The following is a 20,141-nucleotide window of genomic DNA, read 5'->3' as shown; positions in this document are numbered from 1 at the left end:
TTAATTCTATTTTAGTCAGAGATTCTGTGGTTCCCACACAGAGCTCCTAGATTCCATCGGAGAGCTCCAGCCTCATTAGTGGTATGACTACTAACAACTCATCCAGATCCATAGAAAATGAACAAGAACCCAAAGTCCATGGAACATAAGTCAGAGACGCAAAGATAACAGCGCACTAAGAAGATGTGAAAACCCAGGTATGAGGAATAAGGAAGGAAGGCATAAGGCAGTTGTGGGGCCAAGGGAAAGAGTGGACAAGGAAAGGCTTATATGAAGATTCAAATAATTTTCAAATAATAGTTATGTCCCTCTATCATCACCAACACTTGTCTTAGAATTCTGCTTGTCACAGATGTCGTGGGTAGTAAGTGGGGTGTAACAACATGCATCTGGCATAGTTTAAGGCTTGCTGCTAAATGCCCATTATGCAGAAGGTTGCTCTCTATAGCAGAGGTCATCCGGATTGAAAATCAACAGTGCCAGTGTTAAACAAGAACAGCAACAGTGATGCCTTAACACAATGGGAAGACTGCAGACACTTTGAGAAGTACCATAATAATGGAATGTGTGGAATACACAATTAAAACTGTACAAACTCTGATAGTCCTATGAGGAAGTGAATAAAAAGACAGCAAACATATGTGAGGAAGATGGATTTAGAAATAATCCATGATGTCAGGATGAGATAATGTCACAAACCAGCATGATGCCGATAGAAAATGGTGGTACCAGTATATGCAAGGTAAAAATCCTTGTCCATTGACAGCCACAAGGAGCAAGAAAAGGGGAGACTCCAAGAAGTGAGCTCCCTTGTTTTGTCTTCTACAGTTGAGTAGGCAGAGATACTTACCAGTCATATCTAGGAAGGACTTGGTGTTGGAGAGAAAATTCTACTTTCAGTAATTAACTTGGAGTTAGGGTGGGTTAGAGAAGGCTTGAGAACTTTTAACAAAGCCAGAAATGACTATATGAGCATGTAGAGAGATATAAAGGGGGTGCTGAGTCTTGTGAGGTCTCGGTTGCAGCTTATTGAACACACAAGTTTAGAAGTCAGGCAGAGAGAGAATGGTGGCAAGGGAAATGAGAACTGGAGGGAATGAGCAGAGTTGTAAGGGGAAAACCAGGGGAAGACTGTATGCTGGACTCAACAAAGAGAGTCTATCAGGAAAGGAGGATGGCATGGGCAATATGAAGTTGTAAAACATATCCACAGATGGCGTAAATAGACTTCTCAAATAAATTACCAGACAGAAATTAGTCTTTTCAAAAAGTAAGTCAAAAGCTTGATCTTTTCTAACACATGTCCGTCCTTTCAGATTAACCTCAGTCTTAGTTAATCTTAAGTATGCTTGATCCTTGCTTCTACTGCACCTGGTCAAGGGCTTTCTAAGCAATTCTGACTCTTCAAGAAATAAGACACCTTCAACTCTCATCACACAGAGATAATGAAGGGATAATACTTGCAACAAAAAATAAAAATGCTAATTTTGAGTAAACCAACAATTATATAGCTACACAATAATCTTAATGATAGAGTCATTTATCACAATATAATTACCACTGGTCATGACATTTAGATATGTGTTAGAGCTGTAAGCCTAATTCCTTAAACAAATTGGTTTACACGCACATTGCCAGCTACCTGTGAGGTTACTAATTACCTGTGAGAAACCTGCTGACCTATCAGGAATGGGTTAACATTTCTCAGCAGCATCCTCATGGTCGCCACTGGAAGTAAATCTCACAGTGCAGTAAGATATACACAAGCTGTCTGCAGAGGAGAGTCCTGAAACAGCATGTTGTCCTTCTACACAGGTGAGTGCCAGCTTGTTCGCCCTGGGTACCTGGGAATAGCAACTGGCTTGACTGTAACGTCCTACCACGGAGTCATGGTATAAAGTCAGATTGCATTTGAATTATCTCCTGCTTCAACAAAGAAATGTGGTCGGGTGATATACTTCATCTTAACACAAGGCAATTTCATACTCTCTTACTAGACATTCAGAAGCTTATATTAGACATACCATGAATATAAAGCCTGGGACACATATTTTGAACTGGTATTTACTACAAAACAATAGATGGAAGCAAGATTACAGAGATCTTCACAGGTATTGAAAATTGTCCTTGAACCTCAGTATGCTATATTCCCTAGGTGGGCAAAAGTAATTTACCAGTAAGGCCTGGTGGTGCATGTCTATAATCACAGCTACTCAGAATGCTAAGATAAGAGGATCACAAGTTCAAGGTCCACCTGGACTATGGAGTGAGTTTAAGGGAAGATTGAGTGACTTAGCAAAATGAAAAAACAAAAACGGAAAACAAAAGTACCTTAGTGTACAACACATGCCTAGCATGTATAGGGCTCTATGCCTAATCCACAGTATTGCAAACAAGACACGTTTCTTTGGACAATTTGTACAGTAACATCTAAGTGGACTCACAAAAATCAAGGATGTCTACACTGCATAGTGAGCATATTCAAGATGAAAAGATTCCACAACTTGATGCTACAAAAATATTTATTTGAGTAAATACAGGGTAAAATAAAACTTCTTTCTTTTTTAATAATACTTCTTATATTTGTAAATATAGAACATATCTGAAACTATGTGTCTTGGTTAGTTTATATTTATAATAAATGTACTTGGTTTTCCAATACCAAGAGGTTGACTCTAAGATCATATATGTTGGAACACAGTCCAGGAATGAATTTGTATGAGAATTCTGAGTTCTTGTGAGAAAACTCCAAGGAAACAAGACAAGAAATTTGTGACCTCAGTTTCTTCAAAACACGGAATCGTCTTGGAGTGGTTTCATGCTCTCCCCGGGTGAAGCAGACAGGAGTGAGTTTACTTCAGATTACTCATTATTGCCTGCTGGTGCTGTGCAACTAAAATTTTAAACCATCCTTTATTCCTCTACTGAAGAACTTGTTTTTGTTGTGTGGAATGTCCTTGTGACTGTACACAGATTGAACCCATCAAAACTTTACTCATAATTTCTCTTCGTGGAGTATACATTGTTTTATGCTCTGAATAAAGCTGGCTATTGCATGAGACTTTAGCCTATCCCCACCTCTTCCAGAACAAGGAGATTATCTACTCTATCTGTCTGTCTGTCTGTCTGTCTATGTATCTATTTTTCATCTCTCTCTTTCTATATATATGTATATATATATATATGAATATACATACATTCAAGTTGTATAAACTGTTCTAAGCAATGTGTCTTAATGTTGGCAATACTTTGGATTATTAGCCGAATATATATGTATACATATATATATATATATATATATATACACAAATATTTTTTCTGGTTAGTATTTTGTCATCTTGACTTATGCCAGAGACATCTGAAAAGGGAACTTTCGATTACAAAAAAAAAAATGCTTACATCAGATTTTCTCGTAAGAAAATCTTTAGTGTATTTTCTTAATTGATATAGGAGGGCCCAGTGCACTGTAGGTGATGCCTCCCCTGGGCCAGAGGTCCTAGGTAGTCTAATAAAGGAAGCTGAGCAAGGCATGTGGAATCAATAAGCAACATTCCTCCACCACGATCTCTACTTCAGTTCTTCCCTCCAGATTCTTGCGGTGAGGTTGTGCCTAACTTCCCTTCAGATGCACTGTAAGTTGTAGGGTGAAATAAGATCTTTCTCCCCAAGTTACATTTGGATGTGGTATTTATTATAGCAATAGAAAACAAATGAGGACAATATGCAGGTCATATAGCATGTATGAAAGGTGAACTGTCTTGTACTCAAAGGCAGGATGTTAGTCAGTTTCTTGTCAGCATACCAAGCTCCTGAGGTAAACACCAGCCCACAAGGAGTAAGGGCTAGTCCTGGCTCAAAGTTTTAGAGATCCCAGTCTATGACAAATTGATATAATTGCTTCTTAGTAGATAGTTTTAGGATAGAAGGCAACGGTGCATATCTTGGTGGCAGTATGTGGTATAGCAGCCCCACACACCTCATGGTTGGGATACAAAACAGGAAGAAGGATCTAGGTCTTCTGCCCCCCTTTAAGGGCATGATTCTAATGACCTAACTTCCTTCAGGTAAGTTCCATCTCCTCAACGATTCACCATGTCCCTCCAGTGCCCTAGGCTGTGACTAAGCCCTTATCACATGATTCTCTGGGAGTTGTTGCAGTTCCAGCCTACAGCAGGCAGCATAGAAACTCCTGAGCAGACAGTGTTCCAGGAAATTTGCTGACTATGGGTAATAGAAATGGCCGCTCCTTCTGGAGAGGTTAGAGACACAACCAAGACAAGAGTCTTCTCAAGGAGACATGCATTCAGCTGTGCAGACATAGAGGGCTGGAGGCGTGCTCCTAAGAATGAGTACTGTTGCTTCTGCAGAGGACTTCACAGTCAGATCCTAGGGCCCACAGGGCATCTCAGCCTTCTGGAATTTTACTTCTGGGGGGGATCTGCTGCCTTCTTCTGGCTTCTGTGAACACCATGCATGCATGAAGTGCACATACATACATGTAGGCATGCACTATATTTTCTAGTGATTCAGTCTATCATGCTAGTATATATATGCTAATAGCTTAGTTAATTAGTTTATAACATACTCTAATCCTCAATTAGAAAGCAGACTTAAGATATTTAATATTATTTGAAGAGAAATTCAATAAAGAGAATGCTAAACTTCCAAGTAAGGATGCAAAATCCAATGAAAAATGAAAATTCATCCAGAATAATTAAATACCCTAGCCTGGCACACTAGTTTTTAAAGTGTAGCAGAAAACAGGTTTCATTTTCTTCTAATCTTACTGTCTCATAAGCCACATTTTAAAACCTTAAGTAATAATCCAAAACAATAATAAAATCAACTTAAAACCATTTTTTCAAAATTAAAACTTATCAGTTCTACTGATTCAAAGCGTAATCTATATTATCCCTGACACTTTTGCCCTTGCAATGGATGGTACTTAGCAGTGAACAGTACTGTTATTTGACTTTCTGTAAAACTGCTCTTCAGAACGAATGTACAATTTCTGAAGCTTGAGGACTCACATGCCCTGGACAACAAGTTTCTAATTTCTCTCCCTCCAAAAGCCACGCATGATCCCAGTGAGTAACCTGAAAATCCGTGGAAATCACACAGAGTGACAACATTGAAAACTCCAGGCAAAATAACTGTGTTTCCCTCACCATGATCGACGGTCACACTTAGGTCAAAGCCCGAGTCACAGTGGCATGGCGGGTCTCTGCTTCCTTGCTGCAACATAAGCAGTTTGGAGGAAATAAACTCCAGATTTCCACCAGTTATCAAGCTCTGTGACAGGGAAAGCTCAGTAGTTTGAGATTTGAGGAAGGGGAATGAAGAGGATATAGATTTAATAACACACCGTCACAGGGCTGATCCACTCTTAATCAAGAGAAACTGCCAGTATCACAGTTTGAAAGGTTATTGACATTAAGAAAACTCACTCAAATATTTAAAGAGAAACGGTTTTAATGATCCTGCTTTATTGAACAAATTAACTACTTGAAGCAATAGTAGAACATTCTACATGATTTATTTTAAGCAAGTATATCCCCAAAACTGTATGAAGTGCATGAAGGTACTTAAGAAGCCAGAATATAATGACGGGCAGTCATTACACATTACTTCCTCTCCCACATTCTTATTTCACAGTTTGAAGTTACGGCTTGAGAGGAAGTCTCCCTTTGTACAGAGCTTGCCATGCAACCATTTAGACCTGAACCAAATACCCCAAGTCCATTCTAAAATGCTGGACATAATGGTGCACTTGTAACTCAACCCTGGGAGGGGCAGACAGAAGGGTGCTGGAGTTCCCTGGACAGCCTGTCTAGCCTAACTGGTGAGCTGTAGAACAGTGAGGTGGCTTTCCTGCGGGTGACACCTAAGCCTCCTTACCCTCACAAGCCACCCCCACCCTCACACACATGAACACACACACACACACATATGCCCACACACACACACACACACACACACACACAACATGAATATGCTAAATTAAAAGCCTTCGTTGTTGCATTTTTTGTGTTGAGCATGTTTTGTTTCTTTGTTTTTGTTTTCTTTTTCTCTGCTTGATTATTTTACATCAGCTGTGATCTAATGGCTGGGGAAGGAGCATGTTTCCGATTAGGACCTGCTTTTGTGGCTCTCGGTGATGCAGCTACCAAGCGCTTGTGTTTGAAGCCACAGTATGATTCTTTGAGAAGTTGCACTTTCTTTTCTTTTCACTGAGTAGTTAGCCTTCCAATTTTACACATCAAGACAGCTTCCAAGGTAACAGCTGGGTCTGCTGTACTCAACCCAGAAACTAGCAGGCCTGTTTAGCAACATTTCTGAATTCACAGTTTGATTTTGCTTAGTGAGACAGATGACTGGAAGGACAAGTGGAGGCCCAAGGGGAACCCAGCCATAGAATGCAGACATGATCAAGGCCGAAGAAAACAAGCGCCTGGCTGTCAGGCTGATTCCAGACAGGAAGCAGAAGCAGGAGGTTGGCTGCAGAAATGCTCCACCTCTGGTAGAACAAAGCTGGTTGGTTCTACAGAGTTTGCACCTGCCGCCTTCCTCACCAAGGGATGAGCAACTGTGTGAGCTGCCTCGGATTCCTTGGGTAAATCATCTCAGGCACACTTCTTGGAGCTTTTAACTGAGTCAGCTTCCACTTCACCTTTCTTAGGATGGAAAGACTTTTCTTCATGTCTAGAGGTCTTTGCTGAGATGGTTTCCCAATAGGAATAGTTAAAGGAGTCAGAACAATGCAACGACCCCACCCTCTTTTCTGCCTGTGAACGAGCGCAGACGCCATGATAACGTGAGAGCTTAAGAACTAGGCAGGATCTAGAAATACCTAGGAAATAAACCCCCTGGCACGTTTCTAAGGGAGTTTGTAGACTGGTTTTCTAACGGTGGAAAACTCACCCGAAATGAGAGCAATACCAGTCTACTGAGTTCTTGTATTATTTAAAAAGGAGAAAATAGGCTGAGCACCAGCAATTAATCTCTCTCAGCTTCCTGACTGCAGCTGCTTGACACTCTTGTCACCACGGTTGTTCACACTCGTCATCATGGTGGCTCACACTTTTGTGACCATGGCTGCCATGGCTGCTCACACTCTTGTCACCATGGCCGCTCACACACTCCTCACCATGACCCCACCCTTCTAAATGGAAGTTGCAGTGAGCTCTTCCTTCTGAAAGATTCTCCTTGTCACATATTTGTTCTCAGCAATGAGGAAGGAGAAAGCACACACTCCTCACCCTTACACTGATGTCTCACAGCCCAGTCCTCCCCTCCCGCCATCTCATTGGCAGTTGAATCGAACAAAGCCATTTTATAGCCTAAGGTCATCTATATCATTGATTCTGTATGGCTTATCTAGGTGCCTATTCCTTTTATGACTAAAATGTATTTTAAAAATTCAAAGACTTAAGGGGAAAAAGCTTCATGAAAAGCTGTGTACTACAAGAGATTGTTATTATCATTATTATCATTATATTATTATTGTTAATTATTATTATATAACAATTCAGTATACAAACTTTTGCCTGGAAGAACATGAGGACCTGACATACCAGGTCCTCTCATGCTTCTTCGATTTTCATAATCTTTCTCTTCCATGCACTTAGAAAAAAATATTGTTTTCAAGGAGGAAGGCCTTGGTCAGGAGCCTGCAAGGGAATGTTTCCTTGGTGATAATGGTTCCTGGGGTCTCCAGCAAACAACACTGGTATCTCATGGTTCTAGCCACAGTACTTTCTCAAGACTGAGAGTTCCAGAAAGCCCTCCCCCCCCATCACACCCTGGCTATGGACCAAGTAGAACTTCTGAGGAGGAACAGTGTGAATGGATGGAAGGGAGTGAATCCTGGCCACTGTGCTTCATAACTGAGAATACAGATGAGAATAATAGCATCATATGAGACTAAATACAGATAAATATATGTGCAGGATATATGTGTTGATATATATATATAATAAATATACAATAGAATATGCTTATTTTATATACAAGTGTAAATGATACATAAGGACATCAGATATTCATATAAAACATACAAATAGTATATAATTACATAAAAATTATTATAATATATATAAGTATGTATTATCTATTTCTTTTAATAACAGAGTTAAATAGAAAATAGAATCAAGAAAGCAAGACATCATTCTTTTGCTTGATTTCTTCTTTTTAGAAATGTGTGATCGGAGTGTTCTCTCTCTCTCTCTCTCTCTCTCTCTCTCTTCTCCCTCTCTCCCTTCTTCCCTCCGGCTTATTTTTTACACTACTATCAAGAGTGATTTTCCTACTACACACTCACTTCACACATTTAACCTGTGGTGGTTGCTATGGTAACCAACCTGTCCTGCCAAGTCCACAAAGCTACCTGCCTACCTTCCTGACAGGCCCAGGTACAGTCTCTGCACACATGGCTGGTTGGGTGGTATTGTCACATCCAAACAGACCACCTTCCATTTCCCGGCAGGGCGCTTGGGTACAGTTCATGCGGAGTCCCTAACAAGTGCCCCTGCTACCAAGGCCCAAAATCTATCGTCCATCATGCCTGGCCTAAGGTCCAGGGCAGCTTCCAGCACTTCTGGAAATCTGGTTCCTCTCCCATGCCCAGGCCTCTGCTGTCATGGAACAGCCCACTCCTCCTGTCACTTATAGTCACAATTTAAACTCCAGTTACTTCCTGGAAAGCCAGGTCTGGGATTCATCTCAGTTTTCCAGTACTACCTGGACATTTAACACAGAGGAGAGGTCCTGCAAAGACCACATGCTGGAGGAACAAGAGGAAAATAAATGAAAAGCTTTAAACACACACACAGGCATACAAGCATGCGCTCAGACACACATACAAGTCCGGATGCCACACAGAGCTAAGAATCTTCTGGAAGAGACTGAAAATAGTGGCAGGAAAGATGCATGTCCCCTCCCCTGACATCATATTTTCAATTTTAAGCTATGTCAGCACAAACTTCAGCAGTGCTCGGCTATTTTGCTAAAATTATTTCATTTTATGATTTTCAAAATTTTTGCATGTGTTATCTAAATACATTTCAAAAATAACCTTGTGATACTCGGATTTAAACATCTCCATTTTCCAAGAAAGGAAAGTGAGGACCAAAATATGAAGCAACTAATGAAAATTCAGTCATGTGCCCAGGAATCTGTTCTGGGAGAAGGGCCCTACAGCTGCTTCCTCTCACACAGCCCGCACCTCCTCGCCAAGGTTGCATCCTAGCGAGTCCACGTACGGCAGGAAAGACATCCACAGGCCATGGGGGCAAAAGTGAGCCTCGGGATTGAGGGCCGAGAACAAACACCAGCAGGAATAATTCATTCGGTGTCCACCGGTCACAGGTGGGCCCCCTGTGCTGAAGGACATGGCGAGGACCACAAAAGAAGGCCTGTCGCTATGAGAAGTGGGGGTGACTTGGAATGAGCAGCACCAGCCTTGCTGCTGATGGGGTCTAAACTCCATATTGCTGCTTTGGCATCGTGTCATCTGTAAAATCCTAATTCTTCAGTAAGAGTCCCATTATACAGTCAGAGCAACAAGAAAACCTAACTAACACGGTACTGCACGCGAGAGACTTCCACTTACTACACAGGAGATCTTGGACATTCTTTTACAAACATCCTGCAACTTTTAAGTTATTTCTTTTCTTTTTGCTCTACTGTTTCAGCAATACAGAAATTCTTAACTGTATGAAATTGTTGCAGCTTCAATGTTAAAAAAAAACAGTAAGCAATTCCCTCTAATTTGTACAGTGGCATGCCTAGATTCATTTATTTGGTAAAAAGCAATGTTAAAATATGAATGAGTTTTCTTTTAAAATCTTTTAAAATGTAATTATATCATTTCTCCCTCACTTTCCTCCCTCTAAACCATTCTATATGCCCCTTCTCAAACTCTCAAATTCTTGGCCTCTTTCTTCAGTAATTCTTACATGCATATATGAATATATGTATACATGTATATTCCTAAATATATCCTGCTCAGTATGTATAATGTTACTTGTATGCATGTTTTCAGGGCTGAGCATTTGGTATTGGATCATCAGGATCCATTGAATGGGGGAAGATAAGCCAATTAGAAAGAGAGCAAGTAGAGGTGTATGGGTAATGTTTCCTTAAAATTAGCTAGCAGCTTGTTATAATTGCAAACTATGATTTTTTTCCTACCATTTATATAACCATCAAGATTTTAAAAGAAAACTCATTCATATTTTAACATTGCTTTTTAACATATAAATCCGTCCATGCATGCCCTGTACAGATTAGAGGGAATTGCTTATTGTTTTTTAATATTGAAGATGCAACATTTTCATACAGTTAAGAATTTCTGCATTGCTGAAGCAGTAGAGCCAACAATCTATTCATCAATGCCGTCCCTGTGTTTTATTATGTTAGCATTGTGACATTTGACACGAAAAAGCAACGAGTCCGTCATAGAGCACCCAGGGACCAGTTATATGAAGTCACCTTCAAGTCTGCAATAATCAAACTGACTCAGCTCCAGCTTAGTGCGGGGATCAGGACCCTATTCTCTCTCCTCAGCAGTGCCCAACACAGCACAGTGTGGACATTTTGTTACAGCAGCACTGCAGTCCATTGCCATGAACAGAGGATAGTAAAGGAATAGACGTACAACATGGCATGGCCATCTTGTTCAAGCGGCACTACAGTCCATAAATAGAAGACAATAAACAACACAGTGCAGCTATCTTGTTACAGAGGATAGTAAAGGAATAGACGTACAACATGGCATGGCCATCTTGTTCAAGCGGCACTACAGTCCATAAATAGAAGACAATAAACAACACAGTGCAGCTATCTTGTTGCAGCAGTGCTAGACTTCATGGCCTTGGACAGAGAATAGTATAGACTCAGTGAATGCCCACGCATCCTTCCAGTCAGGACCATAAAGACGCCTTAGCAGCCATGGAACATGGGTAGAAAGCTGGCTTCTTGTTCTTCAGAAATAATAATCTGGGTAAGTTTTAAAATATTATCACCCCCAGTGTTGGGACTTTCATTGCTTTAATTAAAAAATAACTTCAGACACAAGATGGCGGCGCCCAGTGGAGTGGAGGCCGCGCTTGGGGCTTCCCGAGGCTGACTCTCTCCTTTTGGTGACAGTCGCCGCGAGTGGGAGGACAGGGGCCGGGCGGGGACAGGGGCACCTGCGTGGCTGGACCGCGAGCCCGCGCCCAGCCTGCGCCGCCCCCACCCGGCCCCGGCCCCGCCCGGCTTTCCCGATCCGGTCCCCCCCTTCCCGGTCTCCTCCCGGTCTGACCGGTTCCCGGCCTCGTCTGCCGCTCCAAGCTTCTAAAGCTGAGGGATTTCCTCCATTCCCGCTCACTGTCACTTTCGACATGTTCTGCCTCTCCGCTCCCGCACAGCCCGCCTTCCAAACCGGGACTCCCTTCGCTCTCTTAAGAGTCTTCCCTCCAACCCGCTTCAGACCTTGGTTCTCGCTCGGTTAGGGGTTCGCATCCCTTCCAGATTAGCCCCCCGACTCTCCAGATCCTGGCAGCCTTGACACGGCCTTCACGGAGGAACCGGCCTTGCTTTCGTCCTGAACTCCGCAGCCCTATCATGGAGGCTGTGTTCCTGGTGGTGAACGGGGTGGGCCTGGTGCTGGACTTGCTGACCTTGGTGTTGGATCTCAACTTCCTGCTCGTGTCCTCCCTCCTGGCCACCTTGGCCTGGCTCTTGGCCTTCATCTACAACCTACCACACACGGTCCTGACCAGTCTTCTCCACTTGGGGCGAGGAGTCCTGCTCTCGCTGCTGGCCTTGGTGGAAGTGCTGGTCCGGTTTACCTTTGGCGGCTTGCAGGCCTTGTGGACTTTTCTCTACAGCTGCTACTCTGGCTTGGAGAGCTTGAAGCTCCTAGGGCACCTGGCTTCTCACGGAGCTCTGAGGAGCCGAGAACTACTCAACAGGGGCATCCTGAACATGGTCTCCAGTGGCCATGCTTGGCTGCGCCAGGCCTGTGACATCTGTGCCATTGCCATGAGCCTGGTGGCCTATGTGATCAACAGTCTGGTTAACATCTGCCTCATCGGCACGCAGAACCTCTTCTCTCTGGTGCTGGCCCTGTGGGATGCCGTGACGGGGCCTCTGTGGCGGATGACAGACGTGCTGGCTGCTTTCCTCGCCCACATTTCCAGCAGCGCAGTGGCCATGGCCATCCTCCTCTGGACCCCCTGCCAGCTAGGGCTGGAACTGTTGGCCTCAGCGCTCCGCCTCCTGGCCGGCTCTGTTCTTTTCAACCTCACGGGTTTGGTGTTGCTGGCTTGTGTGCTGGCGGTGACTTTGGCCGTGTTACACCCAGACTTTACCTTGAGGCTGGCCACCCGAGCCCTCAATCAGCTCCATGCCCGGCCATCCTACCACCGGCTCCGAGAGGATGTTGTACGGCTCTCTCGCCTGGCGCTGGGTCTGGAGGCCTGGCGCCGAGTCTGGAGTCGAAGCCTGCAGCTGGCCAGCTGGCCAAATCGGGGAGGGGCGCCAGGGGCCCCCCAAGGAGGTCCCCGGAGGGTGTTCTCAGCCAGAATCCAGGGACAGGACGCTCTTCCTGAAGCAGAAGAGGACGTCAGGACCAACAGGACGGCACCCGCTAGAGGCCGAGAGAGACTCAATGAGGATGAACCGACAGCCGGGCAAGACCCATGGAAGCTGCTGAAGGATCAGGAGGAGAGGAAGAAGTGTGTCATCTGCCAGGACCAGAGCAAGACCGTGCTGCTTCTGCCCTGCCGGCACCTGTGCCTGTGCCAGGCCTGCACCGAGATCCTCATGCGCCACCCCTTCTACCACCGCAACTGCCCGCTCTGCCGCCGCGGCATTCTGCAGACCCTCAATGTCTACCTCTGATGACTCCCTCCCAGCCCGCCCACCCTCCGCGCTCCACTCGCTGGGACAGCATCAGCCTTCTGCCTCTAGGTCTTGGCCTGAATCTTCTTTGCCTCAACACGACGGCGCGACTCTGTCAAGCCTCAAGCCATATATCCAGGACTTGTAGCTGGAACATTCTGGAAGACTCCAGCCTGGGTGGGACAGGGTAACAGTTTCTCTACACCCTGTGTGGGGCCCTGTGGTGTCGAGGGTGATGAGTCTGTCACTATGCAAGGGCCCTGAGACTGTGGCGGGCTTTTCCCCAGTCTGCCCAGGGCCCACCCAGATGCCAGCCTCTTGGGCTAGCCTTTGCTTCTGGCTTTTCTGTTGGGGTTTTTGGTCCTTCCCCCCTAGGCCACACCACAGTAGTGTCATGTGAGGATTTCGGCGACTCATGGGCCTTGGAGTGATCTTCATTTCTCTATTTTTGTTTTTTCTTGTTTTGGAATGATCTTGAATCTTTATGTTCAGTCAGAGCCTCTGCCCTGGCGGGTCTGGGAGTAGAATCCCGTAGGTGCCCTTAGAGCCACTTCTGCCTGTTACTGTCTTTTAAAAAAGACTCCCGACTTGACCCAGAACCTGGGGTGAGTAGTTTATCCCTGGGTACAGGGGTGCAGCTAAACCTGGCTTTGGGACCATTTACCCTGAGGCACTCAGTTCTAGGAGGAGCCTCAGAAGGAAGACCCAAATTTCTGCTCATTCCCCTCACACCTCACATGGCACTGAACATGGCATTCCTCCTGGTCTCTCTCTGGCATCGGGGAGGGCATTCTGCCCATTTCCCTAGGGTTCAAACAAGGGGCTAGGCCTCTGGGCATGCAGCCCCTGTTAGGTCTGCCTGCCCAGTTTCTATGAATAAAGCTGCGTTGATAGCTCTAAAAAAAAAAAAAATAACTTCAAAGAAGAACACAAATTCAAAGAAAACTGCACTTTGATGAGGTAACAAAATCAAGAGATAAGAATAAGCTGAAAGAGAAGAAATCCAAAGTGTCACAGGAATTCCAAGCCATGGAACAGGTAAAGTTTTAACACAAAAAATACAGAATGAAAGTATACAACTGAAAATAAAAGTGAAAACTGCCAGACCATATTATGTGACAAACATTTGTTACATGAAATGTGCATGGCTCTATATTGCTCCTCTATCTCAGTTACATAGAGATGCTAGACGGAACAGAATCACAGTCCTGCTATTCTCCAAGCGTGGACCCTGACTTTAGGAATCCTTGCTCTCATGAGCATCCCCTTAGCAAAGCAAATTCCCTGTAATTGTAGCATAAAACCCTGCTGTGTGTGAGAGGCAACTGATAATTATGAAGAGGAATCTCCACATATTAACATAGCACTCTGTTATTCTTGCTCACTTTCTATTGCTGTGATAAAGACCATGACCAAAATCAACTTGGAGAGAAAGGGGCTTATGTGGCTTGGACATGCTGCCCTCTGCCCACTGAGGGGACTTATGCAGGCAGAACTGGAGCAGAGAACATGGAGGAGTGTTGCTCACTGGCATGCTTCTTGTGACTTGTTCAATCTGCTTTTTTATACAGCCAGGACCAGGATGTCAGGAGTGGCAACATCCACAGTGGGCTGAGCCTTCTCCCATCAACCATCAGTAATGGAAATACCCCACAGATATGCCTGCAGGCCGATATAATGGGAGCATTTTGTCACTTGAGGTTCCTTCTTCCCAGATGACTCTAACTTATATCAAGATTACAAAAGGATCAAGCAGAACGTATGTTGAAAAAGAGACATACAATTTTAGTTTAAAAAAAATGTTATTTTGACAATGATTTAAGTGCCTACCCAATAATGTCACTAAGCAAATGACTTGAGAAGACACAGAGCATGGGCTTTGAAAGTTACAGTCTTCTCAAACATAAACATATTCACAAAAGTCATCAGTGAAATGAGTAAAGAAATCCAGTTCATTCCTTTTGTGTCTATGTGTAGGCATATGCACATGTGTGTTAGTATAGATACCATATATATGTATGCACAGGTGGACAGCAGAGGTCAATATTGAGAGTTGTCTTCAATCACTCTGAATCTTTTGAAACGATTTACTTGTTTATATTAGTGTATATATGTGGACGTGTGTGAATAAAACCACTAAAGTTTTAGGATGGAGCAGTTAAATATGTTAGCATATAAACATATGGACAGTTTTTAAGACACTTATGAATGTTAATCTTGCCTAATTCTAAAGATGTAACTATTTGATTTTTTTTCATCATATACTTTACCTTGTTTTACAATTTTACAAAAGAATTTTTAGTTACAACGTAAGGGAATTAGGTCTCCTTGCTATCATGAAAATAGAAAATTAAAAATGAATAAAAGTATTAGTTAAGTGTACAGCATGTTAAAAGGGAAGTTGCCAGAGGAGTGGGACTTGCCACCACACACGGGTAGCTTCTCTGACAGCTCACCGAAAAGAGTTCATCTTATCAAGTAGACAATGAAACAAACTTCAGGTCTGAGAAGAATGCTAGAGAAGTAAATTAGTTGACAAAGCCACATATATGCAAATAGAATAAAATGTCATTATGTAAACATTAAAAAGCTTTCAACATTGAAAGGGGCTTTATGGAAGTTTCACCTATGAGATACATGATGAAAAATATTTATCGTCTCAAAATATTTCAAAGATTGTTGCTTGGCCTTCTTTCTGGAGACTTAGAAACTAAAGACAAGACAAAGTACAATGCTACCTAAGGACAACTTAGCAATCCATTGATTGCTACTTACAGGAGCACGGGTAACTCCAAAGTAACCACAGTACCAAAAAAGTCCCACCCCTGCATGCATAATGACTTCCCCACAGCTAAGCATTTTTTGGGATCCCATGATCATATATATTGCTAGGACAGAATTATATACTGTTTGTGGGAACATGCAGGATTAAAGTGGCCGGAATCACGTGTAAAGAGCTCCTGATCTTGTACCCTGTAAAGATTTGCTACTTGTATTGGTTTAATAAAACGTTGGTTGTGCCAGTAGCCAGGCAGGGAGTATAGGCAGAGCGACCAGACTAGGAGAATTCTGGGAAGAGGAGAGACTTAGTCTGCAGTCACCAGCCAGATGTAGAGGAAGCAAGATGAAAATGCTACACTGAGAAAAGTTACCAAGCCACGTGACTAAACATAGATAAGATTATGGGTTAATTTAAGTTGTAAGAGTTAGTTAATAATAAGTCTGAGCTAATAGGTCAATCCGTTTCTAATTAATATAATGCTCTGTGTGTTACACTGAGACTAAACGGCTGTGGGACTGGGCAGGACAGAAACTTCTGTCTACAGGCCACCTGTGTGAGAGTCATAGCTGCTTTAATGCTGAATCCCCACCTAGAGCTCTGTAACTCAAGCCTAAACAGCTTGTCTAGCACACGTTTTAAGCCATATTAAAGCTTTCTTTAAGCCATATGATAGCTTTTTTGTATTTAGAAATCATAGTAGAACAGCAGTAGCACCACACTTTGAGGCCCATTTTAAACAACATTTATCCCCAAGAGAATATGTTTTCAAAATGTGGCAGTAAATGGACTGTGAACAGAGGTTTATTATCTACATGAACTCAAAAGAAGTAAACTAGTATTTCTTCGGTGGTATCCATGGGCCACATGAGTGTGGTATATGACTTCAAGAGCACACTGACAATTAGTTTGAGAGTTACAAAAGCATTTTAGCAAGAAGACAAGCTTAAAACATTGACACTGAGTGATCAGGAAGAATATGGAAGGCTGTTACCTTTAATTAAGGGTTGCGGCTGGCTGAAAAGACCCACCTCCATCAAGAGGTTTGTTTTCTTTCTTTCAAATACCAACAGTAAAACAAAAAGTAAGAAAACACTAAAACAGAAAGTTCTAGAAACAAACAGTTTAAAGTTTGAAAATGCACAATTCCTTGGATAGTGTAATTAAATCTCACTCCTTGCTGTTCTATTCTGTTCAGGACATGAGCTGTCCTTAGTTCACCATCAACACTATGCATGTTATTTGCCTGTAGGTCACTTATTCCTCTTCAGTTACAAGACTAAACTTCTTGGGTGTGTAAGTTCAAGTGACCATTATTATCTAAAATAGACTTAAACCTTAAGAATATTAATTGTAGAGGCAGCCCTGTGGTATAATGCATGGGAGAACAAATATACATTCTAATACTATTTGACCACAGAATAGATTATAGAGGGGAAAGCACAGCATATACAAAATTAGCTACTGTTTGAGGTTTCGAGCATCCACTGTGTGTGTGAGCGTGTGGCTGGGAGGTGGCTCATAAAATATAACCCTATGGATCAAGAAGCTATTACAATTATAGAGAGCCAGATCGAGAAGAGATCGGCTGGAAGATTTGGGATCATTTAATGGAAGAAAATGGTTCATAACATGTTATTAAAATTACCAACTGTCTCACACCATGTCCCACTGTCTAAAACAATTATTTAACAAGTGTCCTGATGAGAAATTAATCACCCATTAGTATGTACCTGATCTGTTGTTTGGTGGCAATGACAATGAGGAGAACAACCTTCTGTCTCAGCAGCTCCTGGTTTGTTGCTTTTTCACTGCACTGATAATCAAGGCTTGAGTCATTGTCTACAGACTCATTAAGAACCAGGCACAGAACATTCCTCAATTTTCCTTTTGCTCTATTAAATAGACTGGATAAATAAGAAGCCATTTGGGGCTATTTTCTCATTTGTGGATTGCAGAGATGTTTTTCTATCTCTTGAAAATAAATGGAATATCTTATGTTTACCTCAAAAATGAGAAAACTATGCAAAAGTGTTCTTTTAGTAACTAATCATTGGTATAAATTTGGTGGTCCATGTTAGTGTGTGGCCTTACTATTTTAAACACATGTAGACTTGTTTAGAAATGTTATATAACAAATAAAACTGCTGTTGTTCATAGTCTCTTAATCTGTTCCATGCACTTCTTAAGAAAAACAAACATTATGTGCCTCCATATTTGATAATGGTTTAGGGACCAGCAAATGTCTGACCCCAGTTTTCATTTCTTCAATAAAACATGTGTGGAGTTCCTATAACGTGCAGCTGTCAGGACACCACTAAAGAAAAAGGCAAAAGCCATCCCTAACTTGGTATTGCCATTCGAGGTTAGAGTTTAAGAAACAACTAGTTAATATTGATGAGCCATTACTTAGTATTTTACAAGAATGGGATGCTAGGTCAACCTTTTGACCTAGGTACTCTGCATACAAGTTAGAGTTGTGTAGCTTGGTCCTCTTATTGGACTCCTAATAGTGGGAGCAGGGGCTGCCTTTGACCCTTTTACTGGATTTTGGGACCCTACTTCTCATACTTGGTTGCCTTGCCCAATCTTAATAAATGGGGAGGTGTTAATATTAGTGCAAATTGATATGCCATGTTTCGTTGATATCCATGGGAGACTTGTTCTTTCCTGACAAAAATGGAGGAGGAATAAATTAGGGGGTGGGAACAGAGGGGATATGGAGGGCGAGCTGGGAGGATAGGAGGGAAGGAAAACGGTGGCCAGGATATAAAATATTTTTTTTAAAAAAATGGATGCTATAATAGGTACTGTTTTTCAGTATGCCAGGAAATTCTAAGCACAGGACACCTAAATATATTTAAAATCTCAACCTTATGAGAGATGTTCTAATGTTAAACTCACTGTTCTAATGAAAAGCAATGGAAATGGTGGGTTCTTTGATATAAATACCACCTTTCAAAGACTGGGTAGGACTTTTATAGTATGACTAGTAAGATCTCTCTAGTGGTCTGACTGTTTCTCTGATCTTCAGCTTGAACCCCATTATCTGTCTCTGGGTTTTTTTATTATTTGTGCTATAGACTTTTCTTTTTCCCTCATTTTTGGAGATAAAGTCTCACAATGAAGTCCTGGTTGCTGTGGAACCCTTCTGCCTCTCCCTCCGGAGGGCTGACGTTAAAGGAATAAGCCACCACTCGTTAGGTTTTGGATCTTAAACCAAGCACTTGAAGGCTGGGTCTTAACCTTGGTACTTTGGTTTTGGACAGTAAAACTTTAGGGAGGGGTCATCTGAGGAGACAGTGGACTAGGAAAGTCTCAGCAATAATGATTCAAAATAAAGCCTAAAGGCTGGAGGACATCAACAATGAGAAAAGACAGGCATTTCATATGGAGCAGGTATAACATCTATTTCTGGAAGACTCCATTGTTCCTTCCACAAAGGGAAAGCTGATATGCCTGGAACATGAGGAAACCTTTGTCAGGAGCTCAACTTTTATCCCATAATAATGGAAAGCTATGAAGTCTTCAAAGAGAAGCAGAGCTGTGTGCAGTGTTAAAACCCTAGCTCTTGGAAAATTGAGGAAGAAGTATGACAAGTTTATAGCAAGCCTGGGCCAAACCAAAAATAATCAAGCTACAGGATGAAGAATGAAGAGTTATGAATCAGATGTTGTTAGGCTGGAGGTAAGATATGAAGATCTTGAGGTTCCCTGGGGATGGACCCTTCCCTCACAATCCAGATCTTATAAAACCAGGAATTGTACCTACAGGAATCTGATTATACAAATGAATGGTATCTGAGCATTGTTTCAGTAGACAGAGTAAAGCGGAGACATGATATTCAACTGCCTCAGAGATCATTAACAGACAACAATCTAAGTCTTCTAAGACTGTTATCTAGTTGGAGATTTCTAGTAAAGAACAAAGACCACTGCTCCTTCCATTGAGTTAATCCAAATGGATTTGTCAATCATCTGGGAAGGACAATACCCTTCAAGGAAAACTGTCAATCTAGGCAGTTTGGAAATTCTATTAAGGCTACCTAAAATGTGGGTTGCCACTATAATCCCTCTGGTCATTGTCTACTCTCATCCTGTGAGCAGCCTATTCTTCTTTGAGAAGATCCTTTGGGCCATTGTCCACCCTCAGCACTCGAAAGCACTTCATTTTCGTCTGTAACAAACTCTGCTTTCCTTCTACACGCTCTCTCCTCCCAACCTCTTTCATCAGAGCTCACAAGGACCAGGGAGCTGAAGAGAAGCCGCAGTAAGATCCCAGGACAATCTCATTTTAACAAGCCAATCCAGACAGCAGCCGTATCGATTGGATGATAAAGACTGGTGAACAGGAATGTAAAGGGGGAGACTAGAGGTTTCTAGGGTTTTATTTTGCTTTATTTTAACTTAAATTTGAGTGCAGACAACAGGGAAAGAGGGAACACTGCCACATCCACTAAGGAGACAGCTCCCCA

General features: G+C 42.5%; 2 protein-coding genes across 4 annotated transcripts in view; one reads left to right on the top strand and one right to left on the bottom strand.

Annotated features, from left to right (window-relative positions):
• Positions 1-20,141, bottom strand: part of Ctnnd2 (catenin delta 2) — a 752,815-nt gene that overhangs the window by 561,077 nt on the left and 171,597 nt on the right. The gene's annotated exons all lie outside the window — the stretch shown is intronic.
• LOC121433572 (E3 ubiquitin-protein ligase RNF26-like) lies at positions 11,079-13,316 on the top strand. The gene has a single exon (XM_041632039.1). It carries the CDS (start codon positions 11,608-11,610, stop codon positions 12,886-12,888), a length of 1,281 nt encoding a protein of 426 aa, XP_041487973.1. The 5' UTR covers positions 11,079-11,607; the 3' UTR covers positions 12,889-13,316.

The sequence above is a fragment of the Microtus oregoni genome, unplaced genomic scaffold (genome assembly GCF_018167655.1).
Source record: "Microtus oregoni isolate MIOR12 unplaced genomic scaffold, Mior012 000040F_ref0000088, whole genome shotgun sequence".
Taxonomy (NCBI): Eukaryota; Metazoa; Chordata; class Mammalia; order Rodentia; family Cricetidae; genus Microtus; species Microtus oregoni.
The sequence above is the reverse complement of the archived record's forward strand: the minus strand, read 5'-3'. Positions and strand labels throughout refer to the sequence as shown.